The sequence below is a fragment of the Amia ocellicauda genome, chromosome 23 (assembly GCF_036373705.1).
Source record: "Amia ocellicauda isolate fAmiCal2 chromosome 23, fAmiCal2.hap1, whole genome shotgun sequence".
NCBI lineage: Eukaryota > Metazoa > Chordata > Actinopteri > Amiiformes > Amiidae > Amia > Amia ocellicauda.
This window is the reverse complement of record NC_089872.1, coordinates 18573478-18600786: the sequence shown is the minus strand read 5'-3', so window position 1 is coordinate 18600786 and position 27309 is coordinate 18573478. Positions and strand designations below refer to the sequence as shown.

Genomic DNA, 27309 nt, shown 5'->3' with positions numbered 1-27309 from the left:
CACACACATTCACTTTAATAAAAAAGACTCACCGTCACGGAGTGGATAGCAGGTGGAGAAACTTCGCCCTCTCTCTCTTTTGGCCCCATCTTTTCCTTTACAGACGGTTTCCAGCGTGTGTGCAGGTAGCAGACCCCAGTGGAGGTTTACTACAGTTTCCCCGCAGCCCAATAACTCAGCGGATCGAACAGAGAGAGACCGTCTCGGTGCACTGAGTCCGACTGGGCTGTTTAATGACAGAGCTGGCTAGCTGCCTGCTTTTTATTGACATTTAACTAGAAATACACAGCCAGGCCTCCCACTTTGCCCATTTAAATTAATTTGGCTGCAGAATCTATCTGTTTTTCTACTTTAAAAACAATACCCTCAGCGCTAAAGGTGGAATCTACAATCCAGAGGGTTGTTAAAGCTACACAGTGTCCTAGAACCACACTTTATACACAGAAGCACATTTTACCTTTCAGGGAGAACCTCGGTGTCACAGACCCTGCTTTTTTGCCACCAGGCGTGCTGACCACACCCGAACTGGACCCAGATCTTCTGCCTTGTTTCCTCTGTCCCAGGCTTATTGTTACAGGCCCTCTGGCTCTCTGAGTCTGTGAGTCAGCGCTGAGGCAGTGTGGTGCTGGTGACATATGATATTGTAATTGTGCATCTACTTTAAAAGTCATCAACATCATCATCATCATCATTTTCACAAATAAATCAGGCCATCGCTTTGGCATTTAATACCCAGCTAGAGCAAGACCTGAAAACGGTGTGCTGCACTGCCATCTACTGGTCAAAGCGAAATCTCACTAGTTCTGATTTTCACTTTCTGCGAACTCAAAGCACGTACAGAATATTTTAATGTTCTGAATATGTTTCTGGTTAAGTGCACAGGGTTTTCCCTATATGATCTGTAGAGTGTGTTGCATGTATGTATGTTACATTACTATTCTGGCAGGTGACTAGTTTAAGAAGAATAGAGGTTTGAAAATTCCCTGCAAATCAAAACATGCTATGCTGACACCCAGTGGTAGTTTGGAGGCATTGAGCACAAAATTGAAATATTCTGTAGATTGTGATCCACGGTCCCGACATGAATCTACTGGGCTCTGATTTGTGTATGAATTTCTCTCTTTAAAAAAAAAAACACAGATTCTCTAGTGCTGGTTTATGGAACGAACTATAAAGACACTTTCTGGAATCTGATTCACTGGAGTTCCGCTCATATATATATTTGTTCTTTGATATTGATATTTGATCTTTCTACACTGATGAAAAAAACAACAGCTTATTCCAGAGTATTGGTTTAGTTTCAGTGGGCAATTGTACTATCTTGAATAACTTTAATATCAGTGCAGAGTAAAGATGTAGGTCAATTTACTACATTTTAACTAAAAGTGTAAATCTTTGTAAGTCGCCTTGAAGCTTTTCTGTTGCAATGGTTTCGAATGTAAGGCTTCTACTGGGATCAGATGGTTCAATTTCACTGTGGTTGTCAAGTCTTTAAAAGTTTTCTATACTCCAGTGCTGCCTTGTGTGGCTATGTGGCTGTAGGGACGTCTCTTCTGGTGTGTAAAGCTTGAGGCAAAGAAACTCCTTGTAAGGAGAAATTATAATGGTAATTATATAAGGATTATGTCTGCATTTTAAACGTACTGTTTCGTGTGTCAGGGGGTTTATCATCTAAGTCTTTTAATGGGATGCAGACAGCTAATAGCATATTTCAGATAAAAGAGCAATAAAACATACACTTTTTAAAATATTTATTGCTGTTTCAAAGCAATCCATAAACAATATATAAATGACCGTGTTTAAAAATATGGCCACACATATGTGGCTATTCAGTGTACAAAAAGACAGGTAATGCAAGAAACTGAAATCTTGTTGCATTTAATGAACCAATGATCTGCCAAAACAACACAAATAAAGAAAATAAAAAAACATCTATTACAAAGCTTCACTACCCGGTGGGTCTGAAAATACGCATATAAACACGTAAAAAAGCTGCAACATTATGTCATACAACAACCTTCACAGTTTTAGAAATATATCTTTCGTTTGTTTTGAAAGCAATCTATAATAAATATTAAAATGTCTTCAAATTGCTGAACCCTTAAGAGGGGCAATGGCCCAATTTGTAAGGGCTGTTCCCCTTCATTTCTCTTTAAAAACCTCTGATTGATAGAAACGACTATAGGTACAAACTCGCCACATTAACGTGGACATGCAGACGTTTCAAAGTATAAATGGCTGCCTTAGAAGAAGTATTCAAGCAACAAAAAACGAACCTTGTTGGATTTAAAGAGTAACAGTGGCTTCTGAAAAACACAGCAGTGTGCGTTTGTATTCACTTTGCTTCAGATTGGAAGGTGTGGCAATGAAGTAAATACCTGTCATTTGCTATTTTCCTTGTTCGCATCAGATTGTATTTTAGGCTGCAAGCTTTTCTCCAGAACCCGGCCATTTGCTCTTTAAACCAGAATTCAGGTGAATAAACTGAAGCCACATAAGATGAATTATTACTTCATTACGTACATGGAATATATTACATTATACTATTTCATTTGTTCTGCTTTCATCTGATTTCTTTATTATTCCTATAAAGAATACAGATTAGTGCCATTACAGTCTCTGAAATATCTGGGTTTTGCTTTACTTTTTCCTTTTAAGACTTGGTTCTTTATAATTATTTTAAAAACTAGTGAATAGTAGTGTAATATTAACCATGAAGTTTATTTCAGTTCAACTTACTTCAGAAGTGTCTATATCAACCTGTAGGTCTACCAGCCTTTTGAAACTGAGTTTAAAGGATGCCATCTTTACCCCTGTGTTCTTCTTGCCTTTCCTCGCCAATGTCATGAAATATAATAGTATAAAGTCATTTCGCTCCTGCTGTTGATAAGTTAAAGGCTTCGATTGGGCCTCGAAGGTAAGCAAAAGAGGGTTTATCAATAATTAATACCCAAAAGAAATATAGTGTCTGTAAAGAAAATTGATTCATGCCATGTGACAAATAAAACCCCCTGTGACAATCGGAAGGCAAAATTGAATCATACATTTAATATCAATGTAATTCCATTTCATTGGCCCAGTAAAGCTGTAAGACAGACAAGATTAAAAATAAAGGAACTGTACACAATTACTCTGGGCCTGTTCAGATCATGTCATTTCACATGAAAAGTGTTTTTATGTCGTTTTTTCTCTATGTCATTTTGAGTTTGGCACAAGCAAGAGCTCTGAATGACACAAGCTCTCGATACACAATATTTCACCCCTTTCTTGAACATAATGACCTGCGATTCCTAGATTGTAGGTTCTGCACATTCAAATGATTGTTAAGTGTCAAATGAAATTAATGTATAAGTTACTCTTTATATTCATCAGACATTTGCCTTCCTTTCACCACAGCAGATACCAATTTGAATAATTCACTTGCTCAGAGATAGTTGTTGTGGTTTCTTTTGCATTAGATCTGTGTTTCTGTATCTTGGAAAACGTTGGGCTCGTAATAAAATCAGAGCCTTAAAGGATGATTTTATCTGACAATAAAATACAATTACTAAATACATTTTAACCTTTCACCAACTGGATATATTTTTAAATTGTTTTTTTAGGAATAATATACTTCAACTAAATAAATACATTCTAAAAAGTAATTTGGTATTCCGTAAGCATACATTCTACGCATTGTAAGCAAAAAGTCTCTCCACAAACCAAACCAAGTTCTTACTAACAAAATAATTGCATGTATTAAGAGTTGACATGACGGGCAAAGGGAAAAAATATATATTTCTATAGTCATATGTGAAACTCTGTGATTAATCCGTACTTGGAACTGAGTGAACACAAATAAATAAATAAATAATACTTTCATATCTATATTTTTGCTTTTTTTCTCTTTACAAAGGATGTACTTGCAAGATAAAAATCTATATTTAATAAAAGTGCAACAAGATGTGCTCGGATCAGAAAACACTCTACACGTATGGTTCATAAAAAGAAAACCCAATCTTATATCAAGTGACCACTTTTTTCATACACTACTGCCATCACACATCAACAGCAATGTGATCATAACTCTAATCACCTCAGATTATGTGTCTTTGTGGATCAAGGAGATCCAGCGCTTCCCTGCCTAGGGTGTGATGATATTAGCATTCCCTTCCTGTGAAACATCCTTCAGGAAATCCTGTTTTAAAAGGTTTGATATACGTGAGACAGTAATGATCTTTTGTGTATCAGCGGAGGATTCATTCCAAGTCCTTTGTCAGCCCTCGCCTCACATAGTCCTCTCGAATGGATTTCAGGAAATGAATTGCTCTTAATGCTGAGACGCATTGGCTTTGTGGACCCAAGGTTTCGGGCAGCCACCCCAGACTCAATAATTTTTTATTCCTGATGTATGGAAGGCGGGGGACGTGTTGTTTTCCTTCCGATTCTGTGGAGAAGCTGTGCCAAAGACAACAATGTTTCTCAGCTGCACTGGGAAGAGAAAGTGGAAAGCGTACTTGCACGCCGGTTGATTACCACCGGGGGCCGCTGTCCGTCTAGCTGGAACGGGACGGGGTTGGGGGGGTATTGTGTGAGAGTTTCATGTCTTTGAAGATCTGGTAACACCGGAAAGCACAACAACAGCGCCTTCGCTAGACCAAGATACACTCTCTACTGTTTTAATAAGCCTTTTCAAAAGAGTGTAGAGTAAAAACACCAAAAAGTAAAAACAGAATGAATGCATCTCATTAACGTTTGGGGTTGAATCCATTCCAGGCTGCGGTGTGACTCTGTTCGGTGTGTAAATTTCTTTAAATAATTATTATGCAAAATATGTATAAATATATTTTTTTTATAAACATAAAACATAAAATCGTACATTTCAGGTACACAGACACATTTAAATTACTTGCACTGTTGTCTAAACCATGTAAACACCATCCCACATTGAATACATAAGCAGCTTTTACAACAGCTTTGTGTTCACAACACTGACTCACTGGACGCCCCGGACTAGACGACCAGAATTACGATATTCGCAAAGAATTAGTTAGAACATAGAGTGTCAAAAAATATTCACAACTAAAAAAAAAATAGTTGGCTCAATATTGTATCGGTTTTTCTTTTGTTTCGCTGAAGACTTGTTTTAGAAGAACGTGGGGGAGAAAAAAAATTAAAATGGAAAACAAAAAAATGAACAAATGATACGATATCGAACGGATCTAGTCGAATGTATTCGCCAACTAGAAAGGAAAACACTGGATTCAAAGGAACAGATGTGTACAGGTGTTGATAAACCTGGCTGTGGTGGGGGGGGTCCAATACCAGGCTCACTATAATGGGACCGAGAAACAATGGCACTTTTGTATTGTCACATTTTGAAAGCCCTTTTTACATCAGTGCCTCGCTAACATGCGCCCATCGGTAAACTTTATTCAGCTTTTTAAGACACTAATAGGAATTAAGTCATGACAGACAAAAAACTAAAAGAAAGATGAGCCCAACAGCTGCTCTGGTTCTGTGTCGAAGGGAAAATGAAACAGTCAATCACTCTCGTCGACCTCGGGACCGCCACGCCCCCCGGCACCGGCCACACCCACGCCGTTAGGAGTCCCGGGGAATCCCTTTGCGGAAAATGACGGACTGCCGCTGCTGGAACTGCTGCTTGCGCCGCTTCCGCTTGTCCCACTGGCAGAGCAGGATCATTTTAAAAGTGGTTCTGAAGGTCTTATTGCACAGCGCATAACACATGGGGTTCACGGTGCTGTTCACGTAGCACAGCCAGTACCCCAGAGCCCACAACGACTCGGGGATGCAATCGTCACAGAAGGTGTTCACTAACACCATGATGTTGTACGGGGTCCACGTGATGATGAAGGCGAACAGGATGGCGCTGAGAGTCTGGGCGGCCTTCTTCTCCTTGACCAGCGACATCCGCTTCCTCTTGGTGATCTGCGTTCTCGCCTTCGAAGCAAAGCGCTTAGCCATGGCTGCGTCTTTGAAGGAGATGGGAACGGACGTCGACTTGGAGGTCGGAGAGATGCCGTCCGAGGTCTTGGGCGTCTCTATCGCGGGCATGGACTGCACTGGCATCTTGGAGAAACGCTGGTGGTAGCTGTTGTCCTCTTTGTCGCCCTTTTCTTTCCTGGACATCTTTCTGTCCACATTGGCTCTCAGAGGGTCCTCTTCGGACATGTCCAGGTCTTCAGAGGATGTGAGCTGAGAGTTGACCGCCGCCTTTATGCCTGGTAGATTAAGAACGATGGAGTAAATGGCTCGGGTTTCGGGTATCTCCTCTTCGTCTGAAGAGCCCGACTGATCCAGGGAGGCCGCGGCATCGTTGTTATTCCAGCTGTCGCTGCTGCTGTGGTCCTGCTCGCCTTCGTTGTTGGGTTTCCACGTCTTCATTAAGGGCCAGAAGGCAAAGCGACCTGGTTTCCTACGAGCAGAACCCTTTACAGACTGTTGGGTCAGCTCATAACTGCTGCAACTCCGGGAGCTACCAGTCTGGTGGACAAAGTTGGTCGTCTCGGCCTCCCTGCCCGAAGCCTGCAGCCCAGCCAGTTCTTTGGTGCGCTTCTCCGTTTCCTTGTAGATCCTCCAGTACAATACAGTCATGATGGTGACAGGCAGGTAAAAGGCAGCGATCGCAGTACAAAAGGTGATAATGGGCTCCGAGAGGAACTGGATATAACACTTGTCCGACGGCACAGTACGTTCTCCCACAAAGTACTGCCAAAACAAAATGGCAGGCGCCCAAAGAACAAATGAAATGGACCAGGCCAGGCCAATCATTATCCCTGCCCTTTTGGTTGTTCTTTTAGCTCTGTAAGTGAGCGGTCTGGTGACCGAAAAGTACCTGTCAAAGCTGATGACCAGCAGGTTCATGACCGAGGCATTGCTGGCCACGTAGTCAATGGCGAGCCACAAGTCGCAAGCCCAGTTGCCCAGAGCCCACTGGTTCATTATCAGGTAGGTAGTGTAGAGGTTCATGGAAATGACGCCAATGGTCAAATCTGCAAAAGCCAGACTGAGTAGAAAATAATTATTGACCGTCTTTAACTGCTTGTTCACCTTGAAGGACACCAACACGAGGATGTTGCCGATGATGGTTACCAGTGATAAAAGGCCGGTGAAAAAAACGATCAGAATCACCTGCCATACAGTGTGTCCCCCGAGAGGGTCGTAAGGTGCCGTTGGCATCGGGGTGGAGTTGTAGGCGGGCGTCAGGTTTAAGTTCCCATTAAAAAGCGACCCGTTCTCCACTCCCCCGAGCGGCTCCTGCCACCTGTGCTCTTGAAGGAATCCTGCATCTTGGTAGCCTCTCATTCCTGAGGAGTTACCGGTGAAATAGTCATTCTGTTCTGTGCTGCTGTAGTTCAGGTTCATTGTGACTTTCTGGCATATTCTGCAAAAGAAAAACATGACATTAATGAACTATGAAATGACACGTGAGGTGGCAGCTTGCCAATCAAGATGGTGGGACAAATACATTGTTTTCAAAATACAATCCTTTCATAGCAAATTCACAACAAATACATGAAATATTACAGTACATGCAATTACATACAATACCCAGCATAATGCCCAATTCAAGTAAACTAAAAGCATACAAAAATACAGTGCAAGAGTACAACAATACTGCAGTGGGATCAAAGCAGACACAATTACCAATAGTCCAGAGGTAATTACTGTAACACAAACAAAGTGCAGAGATGAGCAATTAAACATTAGGGAGGCATAGACGGGAGCATAGTAGTGCAAAACAGAAGTACATTAAAGTAACAGTGCCATACTGTTTAGGATGGGGGTAAGATATTACAGGTTCAGAGATCTCCAAAAGAAGAAAAGCTTTCTATTGATGTCTTGCACTAAAGAAACCAACAGATGGAGCTGTTGATGTATTTTAGGGATGTAACACAAAACAGCAACTCGTCATGGGAATGTGGCTGCAAGAACTGAGCATTCAACATCCCTTCAGGCAGGTGAGGTAAAAAGATAACTGCATAGAGGTACACTAACATTGCGGTAGACATATTACAAGACAAAAGGAGAAGAAAACGTTATACTGCACGCCTTTAAGAGCAAATTAAATACATCCGAACTGTATGGAAGATAATTTAAGAACCCCGTCATTCATTTAGTTCTTGACCGACTATATGCAGAACAATGCTGAACCATTCAATACAAATCGGGACTCTAAAAATATATTTACAAATAACTTTGGCATTTCTTTTCACTCCCATAATCCTTTGGGACTTCTATATTCGCTCATCACCCCCAGAGCCCCAGTGCACGGTTGGACATACAATAAGCTCCTAAATCTATTATTAATAGCTAATGCCACTGTTATTCAATCTCTACAATACAATTCAATCAGAGACTTTCAGTAATAGTTTTGTTCCTAGTTGATTTTTAAAGCCTGGAGATTAATTATATTTAGATCAAGCCGCATGAGTGCTTTGATTGTGTGCAATCTCGCCACCATTTATTGGATTTTTTTATCTGCTTGGTTTTTATTGGCATTGTCTTTAGTTAATTATATATGCATTGCGCTAGCTGTATAATCCTCTTCAATATCTTAATGACATATGATTTAGAACTAATAATAAAATAAAAACTGTGCTATTATAATGTCATTCTACCAGTAAAATCTAACTATTTTATGCATATAAAAATCTGGAAAAATGTCCCTTTGACAAAAAAAAAGTGATAAAGGCCGTTTGTATCGTATATATTGATGTGCAGATTTATGTAAGTAGATGAAGATAAAACATAAAAAGAGGCCTGATCAAAATATAGAGATAAAATAATCTAATCAAATCCAATATAATCTGAATTACTTCTCTGTAGCTTTCCTATGTCCACACAGAGAGCAACTGACTTCAGACACACAATGCTGTTTGTGTTACAATTAACCAGGTTGACTATGTATTTCGGGTTGGTTCCATTTACTTCCTTTACCCCTTACATACCTGCTTTACTCATTTTAGTTAAATGTATTAAAATAATCCATTCGCTTTATCTGTGGAAACCATACAACTGTTCAAAAAATATTCCTTATATGAAGCTCATGAAATTTTGATCAGGATGCGTGTTGCATTGTTTATTTAAATTCCAGTCTTGTGTCTCCACAGCACGACTCAAAACCTGTTCTCAGAGGCAGCGGCCATTCATAAGCCGTCTGTTTACCTCATTGATTGGCCACATAATGACATGTTACTGGACTGAAGCCAAGGGCAGCTTTTCTTGAATGGACACGTTCTAAGCTAAGCGAAGGAAAGAGAGAAAAGGCACGTGTGGAGTATTACAACGTAAAGGAAAATGTATGAAATAAATCCTCCGTGGTAGAATTAGTGATAAGCAGCCATATTGGAAACAATGTCACAGACGGGATTACTCCACACTTCCCAGTATTCATTGTTGTACCCTCAAGATGTAGTGTGAAGAATCATATACATTTTCCCCTCATGCAATGCAGGAGATCTCCAAACACAAGCTGGTTGCAGAGTGAGGGAGACCTGAAGCATCAACATTAAACAAAAGAGGAAATTAAATGAAAACAGGAAAACAGTTAAGAGAAACCGGGTGAATCCCTTACATACTGCTATGCCCCAGAGACGGCCGAAATGGGACGTGGGGGGGGGGAACACGAGATGTCCTTGAGTTTCAACACGGCCCTTATCTTTTTCACAGCAGATACAATTGTTTTTTTCTCCAACGTGACAGGAAAAAGCCAATACTGTGCTCTACATACTGGGGACAATATCTTCCTGGAGGCGTTAATAATGCTTTATCACCTCAGCTGCACGTTTTAAAAGGGCTGCAATCTTCCTGAGCTCATGAAAGTAAGAGCAACAAAAAAACATCAATAAATTATCAAGGAGGAGGTCTTAAAATCAATACAGGACTGTGTCTGCCCCTACCCCGTAGTTGTGTACAACGCATTTGATCAGATTCAACCGTTGGAAAATTTGTTGTGATTGTTTGGCCAAATTATACCGTGAATGGATTGCTGGCAGTTGTCTGTGCAGATTGTCTTGTCACCTGACCAGCCTAATCGCTTGCTGATGCCAGGTTGCTGATGCCAAGAGGGCACCATTTGGCTGGCCTGTGTCAGGTCCGCGGGGCTCCCAGTGGCGAGGTCAGGTGAATCAGGGAAACCGTCCAGCATGTGGGACCTCCCAGAGCCCGTGAATGCACATCCCTGGGGCTTCCCTTGCCAACATCATTGCACCCAGCACCTTAACCTGTGACCTGCTAGGGAATTGCCCACCTTACAGATGAAACTATGAGCCGCCTAATTGAAATAAGCCGCTTGCGAATAAGAGATCCCTTATTTATAACCCTTATTTATAAATCTTGTGTTTTCTACAAAGCCATCTGGTGAGGGCAGGAATCCATGGGTTTCCTTCTGTTCAGCTTAAATTTTCATTATAAACTTAGTGTCCCCAGTCCCTAGCCATGTGATGAAATTTGAGGATAAATAAAAAAAACATGCAGAAATATCCTTCCTTCTTTCTCAGGAGGGCTATTTTGGAAGCTCCTCCAGGCTGCTTGGCTGGCACTTTTGAACTGCTTTCCTTTGCTCATATACAGATTGAAAAGATTGAGACCATCAAGACCAATCAAGGATGTCAATTCTTAAGTTTCCTTAACAATCTGGTCGTATGTGTGGCTGTGTGCTTTGGATCATTAACCTACTTCCAAGTCCATTTACGACCAAGCCTGGCTACAATATCTTGGATTACTTTGGGAATCACTCCATCCCTCAGTCCTGGAGAAACTGCACGCTGATGACACTTTATCTTCTCGTAGATTTCACATAATTCTTCTGTGTTTGAGTTTTAGACACTACAGCAAGTGTTTATAACGAATTCACAGACCATGGATACTTTTGAGAATGATATATTTTAAAATGTATCTATATCACTGACGACCATGTTCTTATTTAATATCACAGACCGTAAAAAAGGCAACGTGCTTTTATCTTCATTACTTGTCATTTTTCAAAGAAATATCCGTCAACAAAGCCTGGTCCCCAGACGGCCCGTAGCATGTTCTGAGGCTAGACAGCGCGCTGCCATTGATCTGAATCAAAGATGACATGAATTATAAGTGTTGTGTAATGACTGTGGTAATGGCCTTGGGCCATCGCTGCCATCCCTGCGCTGCGGCTTGGAAGACACTGGCAAAATGTCACTGTACTTATTATTCTCGGGTCAACCTGACACATGCAAACTATCTTTCCAAATGCGGCCTTTGGGTTAGACTGACAGCTATTAAGTTGACAGCTTGCTGATTCTTCCTACTTGGGACTTTGAAAACTATTACTGTCAAAGACCAAACCAACAATTCCCACTGTACTGAGACAATCTGACACCAGTACATGAAGAAACACACTGATTGTTCAGTTCAATGTTTAAAATAATAATGTTGGTATGTGTTGTGTCAGTGGATTATTTTATATAATTAAAATGTGATTCTGAGTTTATATTTAATTGTATTTAACTAGCCATATTGTTAATGTTGTTACCAGCAGATTTTTGATTTGTGCTTTTTCTTTTTGATTAGATTAGTGGTACCTTATTCAGCAATCTGCTTCAAAAGTGTATGAATGGATATATATATATATATATATATATATATAGAACTTCAGCTTATATTGGTTAAAACAGAATATCCTCACAATATGTCAAGTTGTATTTTATTTAGTCATTTCTTTTGTGGTTTTCATGGTGTACAGGCAATGTGTTCAAGACTTGACGGTCTTAAGTTTGTTTTTCTTTGTTCCTGCTGTCTTAAGTGCTTGAATGGGAGGGGGTTCAAATGCACAAGGTTATATGAAACTCTATTTTAATAACACTGCAAAACAAGTTCAGCCAGGCTGCTTCTAGGTGAAAATCAATACTTTCACTAAGGCCTGAGAATGTGTTTTGTCAAATGTAATATAAAATCCAGATTAGACCACATCAGAGGGTTACATGCTTTAATAAATGCGAGGAGGAAAAAAACCAAAAGCGCTCTGTGCTGTTTTTCTTCAGATGGTTGTGAAGTTTAATTCATCCCGTCCCCCAGGATTCACACCAGTCCTGTTACATGTGAGCGCCTGTATTATTGGAAAGCTTTGGACCCTTTTTTCATATGTCTCTCTCGACTCACCAGCATCGCAACAAGCTCATCTGTAACATTAACACTTTCACTCAACTCCCACCATCTCAGAGGACGGGTGTGTTGGTAGAGCTGCTGACAGAATCAAAAACCCGTGCCGATGCTATAAACACACTGACCATTCGCACAGATACCCTTATTATAGGTCCATCTTTAGGCAGAACACTGGTATATGGTATAAAAATCGATACTGAAAGAGGGCCATTCCATGATCTGTGAAATCACACCCCAATCTTCCACCACATCCTAAGACTACAAATCTACATATACACATACCTGATTAGAAAAATGCACTGTGAAACACATTTCCTAAAATCCTTGTTACAAAGAGGTATGATTTACATGCCATTTCAGGGTCTATATTAATAAATATGATGTGTATATTGATTATGTTGCAATCCTAAAGCAGTTTCTTTTGGATATCTACAAATACATGCACGGTAATAAGGCACTATTTGTTCAAACACGCTTTTAAGAAAGATTTATAAACGTGTAGGTTAATATTTTACTGAAAACATTTGCCCTTTTGATTTTCTTCACAAACAAATCCTGTTGTGCAGAATTTCTATCCCAAAATCTATCCACGTATTTAATTCTAATAGAGTGCACTGATAAGACATCCCTTACCACATTTTATGGATGGTTTTGCACACAGGAGATGTTGTTACATTATGTGTCCAGTTGGCAAAAGATCAGCGATGGGACAGATTTATTTCCAGATGTTACGCTGGGTGCAGCAGCGAATTCCAGGATGCTAGTTTCACAGCAGCGTGGGCCTCAGGGAGATCCACTAAATGCCCACAATGGATTTTGTTTGGGAGTTGTTGGCATTCAAACAAAACAAATATATATATATAAAAAACAAACAAATCAAAAAAGTACAGGAAATGCAATCTGCTTCTGTGCTGGACTAAAGAAAGGCCTACAACTGATCTGATTGTTACAATATGTATCTGAATTTGTCTGTAAAAAGCACTGCACTAGTTAAAACATATAGAACTAAGGCATGAGTTAAAAATAAACGTAAAACAGCAGTACGTCTTTCCACAATTCATTACCCAAGCTTCGCAGATAAGTCAAGAGTCTTAATTCAAGGAAACAGCACTCACTAATTGTTCTATGTAACCTTGTTTATGTGCTTTTATTACTGTTGGTAGGAAGCCTAGGAGAAAACAGAATTGTATTGGAAGTTCTGCAGAAGTGATTAACCATGGATTTATCCTCAGCGACAACTGTGCTCAATTTGTCTAGACGGGCCTGTTGTTTCACAAAGCAGATTGGAGTCATTTTCTCTAATCCGAATTTCTTCTCAAAAGAACTTTACTAGAAACAAAGACCACATGAAGAAACAAACAGAAACAAAATCAAACTAAACCACCTGCTTCCAAAGAACATGGGAATAAAGTTTAGGTGTGAATTAATATAAAGGGTTTCAGATGTGGGTCGGTTTGTACAACACGAATGTCCTTCATGGTACTTCAAGGATTAGTTGTCGAGCAATGTGAAGTAACAATAAGACAATGATTTAAGGAAATGTATTATAAACAATCGCATAATGTCCGAAGAATAATTCAGCTATGACATCTCGCCACAAGTTTGCTTTCAAAGGTAACGTCTTTCTTGTTTACACTTTGAAACTTCAACATAACGAATCTGTATATTTTAACCATTTGTTTAAAGCTGAGTGAAAAATGACCGAATTTGGAGCAGAATCGTGCGTAGGTATCTTCTTTATCTGGATTACAGCATTCTCCACTGAGAACGTAAGGTTGAGGTTGTCATCTGTATTTAAAAACTGCACTGTCAGAGGGATTATGGTTTTCTTGTTGCCCTCTCGTCTACTAAAAGTCCTCAGGGTTATATACACAGACCCAGGGGGTAGAACTATCTTTTAAATTTGACGGCTGCTAAGATCATGAGAGCATGAATGCAAACCTGTTGCGCCAATCTCCCAACTGGATTTCCATCCCATTGTCCTCTTTGCTGGTTTCCAATCTGACTCATTTGTCAGCCTTTGCGCAACAAGATCCCACCCAGTTTACTACTCCATTACCCTGCTACTCACTCATCCTTTTTTAAAATGGTGAAGTATTTTGTTATATAAGTATATATTATATAATACAGAAAGACCATCACATATGGTCGCCGTGTATAAGTGGAAGGTGTAACAATTCCTAACCTGAACACACTGCTGCCCACTGCTTTGTGTACTTTGTTTTATGGATAAAATTCAGACTGTTTTCTGAGGAGGGTCATTATCAATTCACAGAGTCAAGGCTTGCAGCAACACAACACTTGTTGCATAACTCCTTTATTTCACGGCATCGGTACCTTCCATCCCTAAGCTGTAAACAGAAAACCAATATATTCAAGCCTTAGTAACAATAATACAAAATTATTTGCCGTGTTCGATAATGGTTATGCAGAAATAACTCGGGAGAAACATTTCTTTGGGCCTCGGTACCTGAAAAACCTTTTGTGGTTCCTTCAGTCATCTGTCATGACCTGTACACTTTCACACATTGTTTGTGGGATGCTGCAGGTAAAATACAAAGCAATCTGTCTGACAAGTGAGGCAGCGGAGATCCCCACAGAATGACAAACATAGTTCTGCAGCTTTTGCGCCAATGCCAAAGTTGTTTTTCAATTTTTCCATCTCAATAAAAAATAGATCTAAAAAATCCCCCCAAACCCCTTAGTTTCACTTTAGAGCCCATGCTTACTCTAATTAGATCTGTATTTTAAACTTTAACATAGTTCTTGTGAAATCTGAAGACCAATTTTTCCTGGAGAAAAAAGCTCTGAACAGCATCGTGTGAAGGGCTCTACATTCAAAATATCTTCAAATATTAGTCATGTTGGGACAAACTCTCTACCATAATATCCAACTCTGTGCAATGATACATGTTTTCTTATGTATTGTGCCATGATGTGAGCTAATAAACCTATATTATTATTATACTGGTAATGCAAATTTCACTTTATATTAACATTTATTCATGTACTTTAAGAAGTGTTCTAACAGTATCATTCACAGAAGCGTTTCCTGAATTTCTCCTTCAAGACCGCAGTCCAAAGAAAGCCTCCTGTGACGAATTGCCAGCACAGTCAGGACTGGAATTGGACACTGGAGAATCAGCCCATTATACATGTCCTCTGAACCTGACCACACAGAACCAGTGAACCGATCTTTCTCAACCTACCCACAGACAGGGAAGCCAAATATACCCTTATGTTGATTGCTACTTTGAGAAACTGTCTGTCTGTATTTTAAATTACTCTCTAAGGTACTTGACTGAAGTATTCGGTTTCCTTGGAACAGTATCTCGCTGAAAATGTCAGTCTTTGGGATTTTCGTGTTCCTCGTTGCTCGGCGTAAACATATATATTGTTCAATTAAGGGAAATGTGTCGTCACAGACACCTTTAAGGGTGCACAAAACATTTCAGAAACCCCCTGAACGCATTTACATCATCTGTCGTCACTTCACTTCCATATTTGTTTATTTTTAAAAGAGATGTATTTAATATTCACTTGAAAGCTCTTGTCTAAAAAACAAACTAGCTCTAAGACCTGTGCTTCTTGTACTTGTGTTCGAAATAGAAAAATGTAAAAATAATCTAATAAAAGGACATAACTGAATACAAACTGGAATTTAATTTATGAATTGGTAAAGCTCGCTTTTTTCCCTTATTTTGTTTTACTGAACATAGTATTTCAAAAACCCATGTTTATTAAACTAATGAGACACGCAAAACTGAAAGAATAAATTTATTTCTACTCTGTTCGGCATCTGGGAGATATTTGTAAATGACTCATTTTGTTCCATAAGTCAAACCTCCCATAAAGACTGGAAACAACAGAGAAGATGAATCACAATAACTCTGCAGTTGTGTAGCGTAGATTGTATAGGCTGAAACTGTATATTGTAGTTCAATCTCTGATGGTAATGGCCCATGAATGCTAATGGGGACGAAGAGTGACAGATGAATAACAATGAATGGAGTCTAGTCCTGTGTCAACTGAAGATAATTCTGTGGAGAAAACTGTCTAAGTACTGTGCTTGGGATAATCTGGTTGGGACTGATTTCCTCAATCCACTGGAGAACCCAACAACTTTGGCACACAGCAGGCCGTCAGATGCCAGTGACAAGATCAGTCCCCTGGTATTATTTTATTTATTTTTTATTTCATCTAGTGAAATGTCACAAGCTAAAAGAATTATCACAGGAAGTCTTTGGAGATATGCATTTAAAACGGATGACTGATCAAAGGCTAATCATTTATCCGGACGCTGATTGTACTTGACTTTGTCGAAACCTTAGTTTTCGGAAACTCTTCGGATTGTTCTTAGAGGATTAATGGAACAGGAAATGCTCCGCGTGCGAGGGGGAAACGAACATCGGGCTTTACAGCTTGAGCTACATCATACAGAATAGATTCATACGTAGCCTTCAGCAGAATACAAATGGAGATTCGGTTTCTAAAGAAAGAGTAGACCGCTATATCATATCACAGCATAACGACATATCTTTTTGTTTTCCTCCCAGTGTCTGATACTGCAATCCGTGGATCAAGGATGCCAACCAGTACAGACTGGGACTCGTAAGCCTTTAAAAATATCCTTGTGAACTTCAGTTATTTTTTTATTCCTGTCAAAAGAGGAACCTGTTGCTAAAATCTATGCATGACTGAACTTGGCAACATGGATCACTGCATCTTTTTCCACACAGCCAGTTTTGTTTAGCTTCCTATTTGTTTTTAATCTCCTCCGATTTCCCCCTAAGCCTCTATTAATGTCATCTAGGGCTTACTTAGATGTTTGCGGTCTCGTTCACGTATATTTACGCCTGCAAATGTATAATCCCTCAAATAAATAAAGGTATATCTGTGAATTATTTATATCTAGTCACGGGACTTTTAATGAGGACACTGCAAAAGCATAGTTGGATCAAGCAAGCTAATGAGGACATCGTAAAAGAATAGCTGGATTAATCAAGCTTTCACACTAAAGCAAAAATGGGAGGGGTGGTTATTGTTTCCAGCAGCATTTTTGTGCAATTAAAAGCTGACTGAAGTAGCACACTACTGAGTTAAAAGGACGTAAATCTGCGATACACAGGCAGCAATTAATTAACACCGCTTTTTGAGCCTACAAGGTAAAGCAGCCATTCCTGGCTCACCTGTTCCAGCAATTGTTGTTAACAGTTATGCCGGATTAATTGTCAAAGCGCTTGGCGGTGATTGCTGTCCTCAAATCCTAACCGAGTTTGACGCTGACTTTCATCTCAGAACCGGTTTGCTTTCGGCCTGTTGCCGCCTGAAATAAAGGGATCGGACTTCACATCACTTCCAGTTAGGTCCCGGGAGAGAGAGATGCGATGGAGTCGAGGGACGGTCCTGGCGGCGCCCAAGTGGATGACCAACACCACGCAAGGGCCGCAAATAAAAACATAATGACATTCAATCTGAGGGGTGATATCTGCGTCTGCCGTGGATTCCTCTGCCTTATGTATCATTGTGAGATGGTGTTGTTGTTTTTCCATCAACATTGTGTGGTGTCTGTCATGCTAGTGTAGGATTGACTCTTCCTTTGTCCTATATGTTTAGAAATGGACACGATTTGCAATAATTTCAGTGTAAAAACAATCTCTAGGCTAATTTTAAAAATTGCTATTCTATTAAACCTGATTGTTTTGTTTAATACACACACCTAATCAGTAAACACATTCTCTGACAAGTTCTTCCCAAGAACACTAAAAAGGGATTACATATTAAACGTTATTCAATTAAATGTAAGAATTTGTACAATTAATATTTGTTTGATCATTAAAGCCATGTGGTTAGACACCAGGTTAAGCTGGGGTGGGAATCTATATTTTCAAATGATTGGGCTGATTGAACTGTGTTGAGTTTCAAGAATAACAATGAAAGTAATTTCTGAAATTTACTTTATGGTTTTGAAAACTATTTTTAAAATCTCTTCCTTTTTAGGGTTTTTAGTAAAAATAAAATGTTTGTTTTTTTAACTCAAAAACTCAACGCAGTTCTCTAAAGTTTCCAATGGGCCGGACTAAATCAAAACTTTGACCCACCTGCTAACAGAAAACTACAGAACTGTTGCGGCTGCATTTTTATTAAGATGCCATTCTCTTCTAATCATAAATGTAACCGCTATGATGTAGAGGTTTGTAGTTTTCTATTAACAAGTGGGTCAAAGTTTTGATTTAATCCGGCCCATTGGTTCATTGCTAAGGAAAGAAAAAACATGTTTTCCCCCTACAGATGGCTTCATATAGCTGTTACCTTTCTTATTTTGTTTTGCACCAAACTGTCGTCTTGATTCTGTAATTCACGCTTAAACTTTCATTTTTACTGCAGAAAACAACATTATACACTCGGTGATGCGTCCACATAGATTAAAAAGTGCCAGTTTCTAGTCCCGAGACAAATGTTTACACACCCTCAAGTGGTGAACAAATGGCAGACCAGCAGGCGAAGATCAATAACCGGTTGATTGGAGCTTTCTACACTTATTTTCCTTCTAGCATTCCTTACGTGTTATTGTTGCGGCAGAGGCAGCTCCAGTGACCAGTCACCAGGAAATTAATCTTTCGCCATCCTGTGTAGATGCGAAATCTGTTCCATAGCTTTTAAAGGATGTTCAGATTACACAATCTTCACAACACAGTGTTTTTGTCAAGAAAAGAAAAGAAAACCTCAGACTGAAAAGAACATCACTGAGAAAATAAAATTGTCTTCTTGAGCCACATTATGATTCCCTTCCCTTGCAATATTACTAAATGAACATGACCTTCTGCTGGACTTCAATTTGTCTTTCTTTAGGCATGTGTCGTGATATTTAAGCCTTAGGATTTTACACCTGTTTATTACCTTGGTTAATACTTTGACTTTTTGTTATGTTAATACTGCAGAAAAAAGGACATTATCTCATTATACCATAAAAGACCAGGCCTACTGTTTAAACGCTTAGGAAGTGCTTCTCAAGTGATATTAGACTTTGATTTACCCCTCAGAATCCGCAAGTCTTTTCAGCAGGAAATACAATTATTTCTAAAATAAGCTGTGAATTATTTCTCAAACATGCAGAGAATCTTGCACAAGAATGGTTTTACATTATGCACAATAAAGACATTGAACAATACACAATGCAAACACAAATCAAGGGCAAACGTTCAGTTGCCAAAATACCTTTTAAAGGGATTTTGGCAACTTCATTGTAATTAATTTGTTCTCTCCATTTAAGGCAAGGCTTCAAATATTCGACAGGAACATAAATACAGATAGAAAAGTAAGGGAAAGCAGACATATAAGATAGGATTGAAAGTGTTTCTCATTACTTATATCGCAGCAGTAACACAATGGGAATACACTAGTCTGTCCTGCAATGACCAGAAAATTGCTCCCTTTGATTGTCTGTGAAAGTACTTCATGCCAATTTTCCCAGAGCGTGGACTGATTTTATGATGGGGCATACAATTTAAGTGACATGAAAGCATGCAAGCCATTACTCGGCACAGATTAAGAAGGTAAAACTGTCACAATAATAATAAAAAAGTTTACTAGCTTGTCACCTATCTAAAAAGTAAAAGTTATCCTAAGAGTTCTCCTAATAGGATTGTCTAGCCTAACCTATTTGACTGTGGCTATAAATGGGATTTCACTATAAAAAACACTCCCTGTTACATATTTACAGAGTATGTGGTCTCTTGGAGACAAACAGCATCCTTTTAATTCCAAACCGGTCAGAACAGCCGGAGCGGTCACAATCTACAATTCTAAAACCCATTGGTTGGCCCATATTTACATACCAAGTATTAAATATGTTCACAGCACTGAGGGAATATCAAAGGTCAAAGCGTAACGGTCACGGCATCACAAAATTATCTACAGACTACCTACTATGCTCCGGCAATTTGGAATGAGGGAACTGGGCTTAACGTCTCTCTGTCGGTTTGCAGAATAGAATAAAGCTTAACTGAATGGAAATCCGAGAATTGCAAAAGCTGTGAAATGTGGGCAAACCCCTCGGCTCAGGGAAATATAACAGATACAAAATAAACAAATACATAAAGACTGAGCAACAAATAAAGATAAAAGGTCAATGAGCAGAAGCGAGACAGTATTATTGAATTAGATTACCTGTACGGTGTGGCTATATCATAGCTGAAACCCTTCGTTGAAGTGAGTGCTATTGATAAATATAAACTGCAGATGCAGTAGCAAAGTTCATGTCTCAGGTTCACTGAAAGACCCTTCACTTCGGGGATTTAAACCCACAACGTAATTATCACCCTTTCCGTGCCAGCTCAAGACAGGCCCCAAGGATTACTGGTTACCTTTATCGAGGTTATTTATACATAATATTTCATAAATGGGCTACATCTCTGAGGTCAACATTCATATTTTGTAGTTCAGTCCTCACTTGGGCATCAATAGGAACATTTTCAGCATCTGCTGTGTGTTAGAAAGTTTTCAGCTGTACTAAACAGCACATAATCCACAACGTATTTGTTTAGTTTCTGGAAATGGTTATAGATTTACCTCAGGTTTGTGTTGGAGGGGATGGGAAGGAATGTGTGTATTGGAAACCTGCATTCCAGTCTTGATGTGGCGAGAGTACTAAGATGCGATACGATGAACAAGGTTCTCATTTTTAATCCTTTCCCCCTCAGCACTTGTCAAATTATTCTCAGTATGTTAAATTGCAGTGCGCAGAACCACAGACGCTGTCTTATTAACACAAAGTCAGACACTTAAAGTGAACCGCACTCAATAATGCACGTTACTGTATGATCAAGAGTATATGATTCACATTTCCCACAGAACGTCATTCTGGGTCAAAATATTAGCATTTTCATTTCCATGGCATCTTCCCAGAGTCTCTTCTAGTTCACTACAGAAGAAATGGCTTCCTCAATCATCTATAGCGAGACTCTTCTTTTGCTGTTGGTCGGAAACCGCCTTTTATCAAGTGGGCCCCCAGATACCAGATGTTCTTGGTTAACCGAAAAGATTAATGTTGTCCAGCAGGGACAGTTTTAACGGTCTCTAATAACTGTGGAATTGCATGGATGAGGGGATATGTTTCTACTTACACATTAAGTAAGTAAAGGCTCAATAAAGTGCACCATAAAAGTTAAGAACATTATTTACTCTAGCTTCAGTCACCATCACTACTGTTCATTGTCAACATGTCTGTACTTTGCATACATCAATAATTCTGCACAGAAGTATAATCAGGTTTAGTTAGGCCTCCTCACTTGGTATTCCCCCAATTGCACAGGCTGCTGATTTGTCTTTCTTATAGTTTTTCCTCCAGTAAATAAGCTGCAAATTGCTCTAAGGAACAAAGACTATGATTGCAGCCTCACCGTGATTAAAATATTTTGTCAAATCAAAGTCATAAGTGTGTTAATTACACAGTTTTATAACAGTCATGTTAGTCTTTTGAGACATAGGGCGATAGCTTAGCAAAATCATGATTTTTCTATTGAATCTTTCATGTGGCCTTGTACTCAGACTAAACCCATGACTATCCAGCTGAAACTAACCATTTACAGCTCTTGAATAACTAGAGCACTACTTAATTTCTGAAATATAAAGAGGAGAAAAAACATGCTTGTATAATTCTGAAATATTTATCATGCTTTTTTTTTTAAAGAATCTTGAAGTTCATATAGCTTATATATATATATATATATATATATATATATATATATATATATATATATATATATATATGAAGATGATAATACTTTTAAATGCAAACAAGCTGAACATACTGCGGCGGAGAGGAATAACTGGCTTCTCAATCAGTATGAGCAATAGAGACTCAACAACAAAGGAAACCGGGGGTGGAATAAGAGGCAACACACCGAGGGGAATGCAATGCCCTGAATAAAGGGTTCATGGAGGATCCATTAGGAACATGGCCCTCCAAAGGTTAATTAAAGATGAAGTCTCGTCTCAACTCTCCAATTGATTTCTACACACAAGTACATTAAGGTCGAGCGCCATACTTTACAGCAATTCGGAAAGTTGTCACGATGACAAAGCTTTGCATTGCGTTGTTTGTTTGTTTGTTTATCTGCAGGATAATCACATCAGCGAGGGAATCACAGCCATTTGAACACGAACACGTTACTGGGTAGGATAACATCTTTACTCAAGGCCTGTTTCCTTCCTTAATTACTTACTCTCTTTATGATATAATCATGATTTAGTGCTTTTGTTTTGCTTTAGAGACAAACTAACCAACTCGCGTCTCTCGACAATTACCCCAACCCCTGCAGTGTATTGCCAGTGTTGCCTTTTATCAAAACACTTCAGTTCTTCTACCGCCTCACATTTAAAAAAGGAGGGGAAACGCTGGACGCTTCCAGTTTCAGAAGTGTGCCATATTCTTTGTAGCGGCACTAAAGTTAAAATATGTAGAAAGCTTGCAGCCCTGGCATGTCATCTAAGACAGTACAGTTTGTTCTGCGGGATAATGGATTGTGTTTTCCTCAGGTCATAAACTGACAATGGCTTTGGTGAATAGCTGGTACAAAGCTCTGAAGGCAGGCGATAAAACAATACATTGCACAAGTTAGAGCAGATCTTAGTTTGTTATCTTTTCAAGAACTTTTTCTTGCCCATAGATCTGTTGTAGACTGTATTGTTTTTAATGAGCAACAGCTATTTATGTTACAAAGTAATACAAATAATTGAACTATAAAGAACATCCAACATTTAGTTTGCAAACGAGATGAAAGAACCCGAGATTATGGAATGGTAAATCCACAGTTACCCACAATCCCACTGGACTGTTCACACTGCCAAGACTGAAGGTGCTCGAGAAGAGCCAGCCTGCGTTGAGCATCTGCTGTGTTCCTGTTGCTCTAGAAAGAATACAAGCCCGTGGGATGTAGATCAAACACTATCCTTTAAAGAACATTTATTGCTACATATCTTTGTATGAAAAAGCACTGTTATCTCAGCCGGCTAACGCACACACATGAATGAATGGCTTCTTTCATGATTCACTTAGCTATTAAGGTTGAATACAGTTTTAAGGTATCAAACAAGCTGTCGTAATAGGGCAGCTGAAAAGGAAGGAGATACTTTTTAAATAGGAAACAGTCATTAAAGATTCTGTATATGGTTCTATAGTCAAAGGGGGAATAATGTATGTGACTTATTAAACACTTCACAATAAAACCCTAAAACCTGTACATATTTAAACAGGCCCCTGACTTTCCAACTGACACATTTACAATGTCTTTATTGGTGTTAAAAATCACATTGCTTGGTCACACTTTGGAGCACACATTTTAAATAAAAGAAATACAGAAGCTGTGACTAAAAATAGTTTGGCTCTGTTTCCATGCTTACATATATTTGGCAATTTTGTCACACGCATCATGGTTTAATTAATACAGTATCTTCCACAGGTGCAGTTTTCTGACACTCTTTGTTGAACCGAGTCGACAGTGTGAACAATACCTCGGACAAAACTCATAATGTCGATCTTTCCTACCGTCCAAAAAAACGACAATGAAAAACCAACAACTCAGGGCCAACTCTTGCTGCCCGCCCTGTGATTGAGTTTGCTTTCACCAGCTTCTGGTCTGCCTGCCAGTGTGTGTGTGTTCACAGAGCTGACAGGGGCTCTTCCCCCGAGGCACGCAAGCCTTCACGGTTGCTGAGAAAAAGGCGGACGGTACAGCAATTTGATACGGCTCTGTAAAAAAAATATGAATGTCGAAACCCATTGCGTACTGTAACTAAATAAAGTGTTTGGGGTGGGGGGAGAGGGTATAGGCCTTATTTCTTCCCTCTGTTTTAGTGCTGATCAAAAATGTCCAACTCTCTCGTCACACAACGGATTTGCTTTCATTTGAATCAATGTAGTAAAATTTCAACTAAGCAGGGTCAGCTGTTATCATCCTCTGACACCAAGACATGGCTTAAGTTCATCTTTGCTGATTCTGTGCTGAACAGGGTGATCACACATTAATTTATTACGGCAGATTCCTGATTGAGACAAATCCATGCTTTATTGCAGGATTACCAAGCTGTAGTAAAGCGGGAAAACAAAAAACTTTCTTCAAAGGGAATTTGGCGCATATTCGTGGCCAACTCAGCATTCTGCAGGAGACCACATCCGTGATGCACTGTCTGCGTTAGTCAGACTCATTCCTCACCCCTGACAGACACAACCTGTTATTTCTAAACGTCTGAAACAGGAGAAGGAATCGTGCTACGTGATTTAGGAGATCAGCGCTGAGGAATGCAAAGGTTTTCCTTACCCTCCCAGTGCTTCACCGAGACGGATGTGGCATAATATTAATTTAATAAAATTACGTACATTGCTCACAATCACCACTCGAATTTGCACACACTGGTCTGCTCTAGTAAGGGAGAAAACCAGAAATAAAGAAAAGAGAAAGACTGAGCTGAAATAGCTTATGTGAATACTTCGAAAGCATAATGGATGCTGAACATCTTTCACCCGGGGTAAGATTTGGGTCTGGTTTAAAAGCGGACAGGCGCGGATGATGAATGCTGGTTTCGAGGCAAGATGGCTCGTGCACCCAGCCTCCTAATGCTTATTTCTCCAGGATGCGTCTCTGACATCCATTGGAAATGAAGCTCCAGTTTCTCGTTGTGTAATGATCATGGCTGGCTCTGTGCCGGCTCGGTATCCTGACTCCCACTAATGACAGCTGACTCATCTTCTGACCTCTTCTGTTGCCATATCCTTGGAGGGGCCTCAGAAATATCGCCCAAGAAGATGCCTTATTGACACGTCGCAAACTCACGATCTCAGTCTTGAATTGGATATTGACTTGCAGTGACAATCTGAAGTGTGTTAATACTCGGCCTCCCGACAAGGCAGCACGCCAGCCGTAAACAAAGAGACTCGACTCCAATAAATGATCAGCTTGCTCACAGTTGGAGACAACCATTGGAATCCAAATGCAAAATAAAACCGTCAATGATTAACACCTTTCAACCCGGCGTCCAGACCTGAGAAACTTTATCTATTTAAATAGAATAAAAATGACTAAGTCATTGGCTTGCATTACAAATTATAGGACTAGTTTGCACTACAGATAATTGGGAAATAGCAATGAATAAATCAAAATTTAGCTCATGAATTAGTTTACATTCGCCAGATTTAAATCTTGGTCTCAACACGTGGAAATTTCACTTCAGTGTGAAGTAATCTAAGAAAGGTACATTTCCAGGTGATCAAATGGCTTATATCCATGCAATTCAATTAGGCATGAACATAGTCTCACAGTGCTGGACAGAAACCATGAACAGCTGACCATATAAGGTCTGGTCAATGCCGGAGATTATTTTTTGTTTTTATCACAGTATAAAACTTTTTTTTTGGTCTCAACGCTATAATGGGAAAATATTCCAGCAGCCGCCGCAAAGCCAGGGAGCCATCTTAGCAGATAAACACAGCGGGAATCGACACCCCCAGTGACCTCTCTGAACAAACACTCCTGCGCTGCGAGTGGAAAAAAACCGACACGTCCACTTGGGAGTTGGAGCTGGTACTGTGTGTTCTTGAGGCTTGTGTAACATCGTTGTCTTAAATCGTAATCCATGTCACTTTGGACAGTAAGATCGGGAGAAACTCAGGGAACAATTAAGCTCCAGCTAGGTTATTTCACGCCTGGATGGGTCCAACAAGCAGGTTTTCCTCTGCTTTTATGCATACCATCTGTGTTCTCATTTGTAAATGCAAAAGCAAAGTAAATGATTATTAGCTCTCTGCAGCTTCGAATACACAGTATGGTTGGCATCTGTCAGAGCAGAGAAGCACACTATTGAAATCGACATTGAATATTCAGTCAGGGTGCCATCATAAAACACAGGATCATTTAATCAACAGTCTTTAGATAGCATCTCAATAGAAAAATGCTTTTATGTCGTGTTTATTATGTATAATGCAGCAAATCTGAATATTTCCAACAACAGGGATGCCTCCGATTGAAGAATGATTCTTTAGCTGCTCTCAAACTTGTTTTAATACAGGTTTATACCATTGGAGGAAAAAAAGGCATAGGTCAGTATCATATTGAAGCTGTCATTTGTGTGCTGTGTGAACGGGGCATTATGTAATAATTAGAGATTGCTAATCAGTGGCAGCGGCTCCATCTTGAATGCAGATCCCAGCTCTGCAGCCCCAGGGTGCCCACGTCATTCCTGCCTCCCCAGAGTCCTAAAAGATTTACAGTAAAAAACATTTCCAAAATAATGCACAAGCTAAGTGATATTTAGAGAAAGCACCCCGAGCCTGATTTTTTAATTATTGAACACCTTGTTGTCAAATGTATCTTTCGGTATATATTTCTAACTTGGTAATTGCGTTAATATTTTAAAATTGGATTTGGGTTATGAATAAACCAAGTTGTTATATAACTCGATATTAATAATATATTTACAATATTTATATACACATATGTTTTAATGTATCTATATACATTCTACCCCACAACTTCCAAGTGAAAAAAATATTCTAGAATGTTGTAGAAAATTCATTCAAAATAAAAACTGAGAAAGTGTCCACCCCCCTTGCAATAGCAATCCTAAATGAGCTCAGGTGGAAGTAATCACCTTCAAAATCACACACCAAGTTAAGTGGCCTCCACCTGAGTTAAATTGTAGTGATTCACGTGATTTCAGGGTAAATTCAGCTGTTCCTGCGGGTTCCCTCTGCTGGGTCGTGCATTTCACAGCAAAGACTCAACCATGAGCACCAAGGAGCTTTCAAAAGAACTCCGGGACAAAGCAGATGAAAGACACAGATCAGGGGATAGGTATCAACACATTTTAAGGGCCTTTAATATCCCTTGGAGCACAGGCAAGAAGATTATTAATGAGTTGAACGTATATGGCAACACCAAAACCGCGCCTCCAAACTGGATATCTGAGCAAGGAGACTGATCACAAAGGCTACCAAAAGGCCACTTTGCAAGAGCTACAGGCTTTAATGGCCAAGACTAGTCGAAGTGTGCATGTGACAACAATATCCGAAGCACTTCACAATTCTGGCCTGTAAGGTACTCGAGAAAGCCCACCTTGAATTCCATTTGAAATATGCAAACAAAACACTCAGGAGATTGTGAGTCTGTG

The 27309-nt window shown here is 39.5% G+C and overlaps 1 protein-coding gene across 1 annotated transcript in view; it reads right to left on the bottom strand.

The window, feature by feature from the left end:
* Positions 1–1736: 1736 nt before the first annotated feature.
* chrm3b (cholinergic receptor, muscarinic 3b) overlaps positions 1737–27309 on the bottom strand; it is a 99353-nt gene continuing 73780 nt past the window's right edge. Inside the window, exon 3 of the mRNA XM_066696953.1 lies at positions 1737–7387. Within this exon, the coding sequence (XP_066553050.1) occupies positions 5584–7368 (1785 nt within the window). The 5' untranslated portion in view covers positions 7369–7387 and the 3' untranslated portion in view covers positions 1737–5583. The remainder of the gene's footprint in view (positions 7388–27309) is intronic.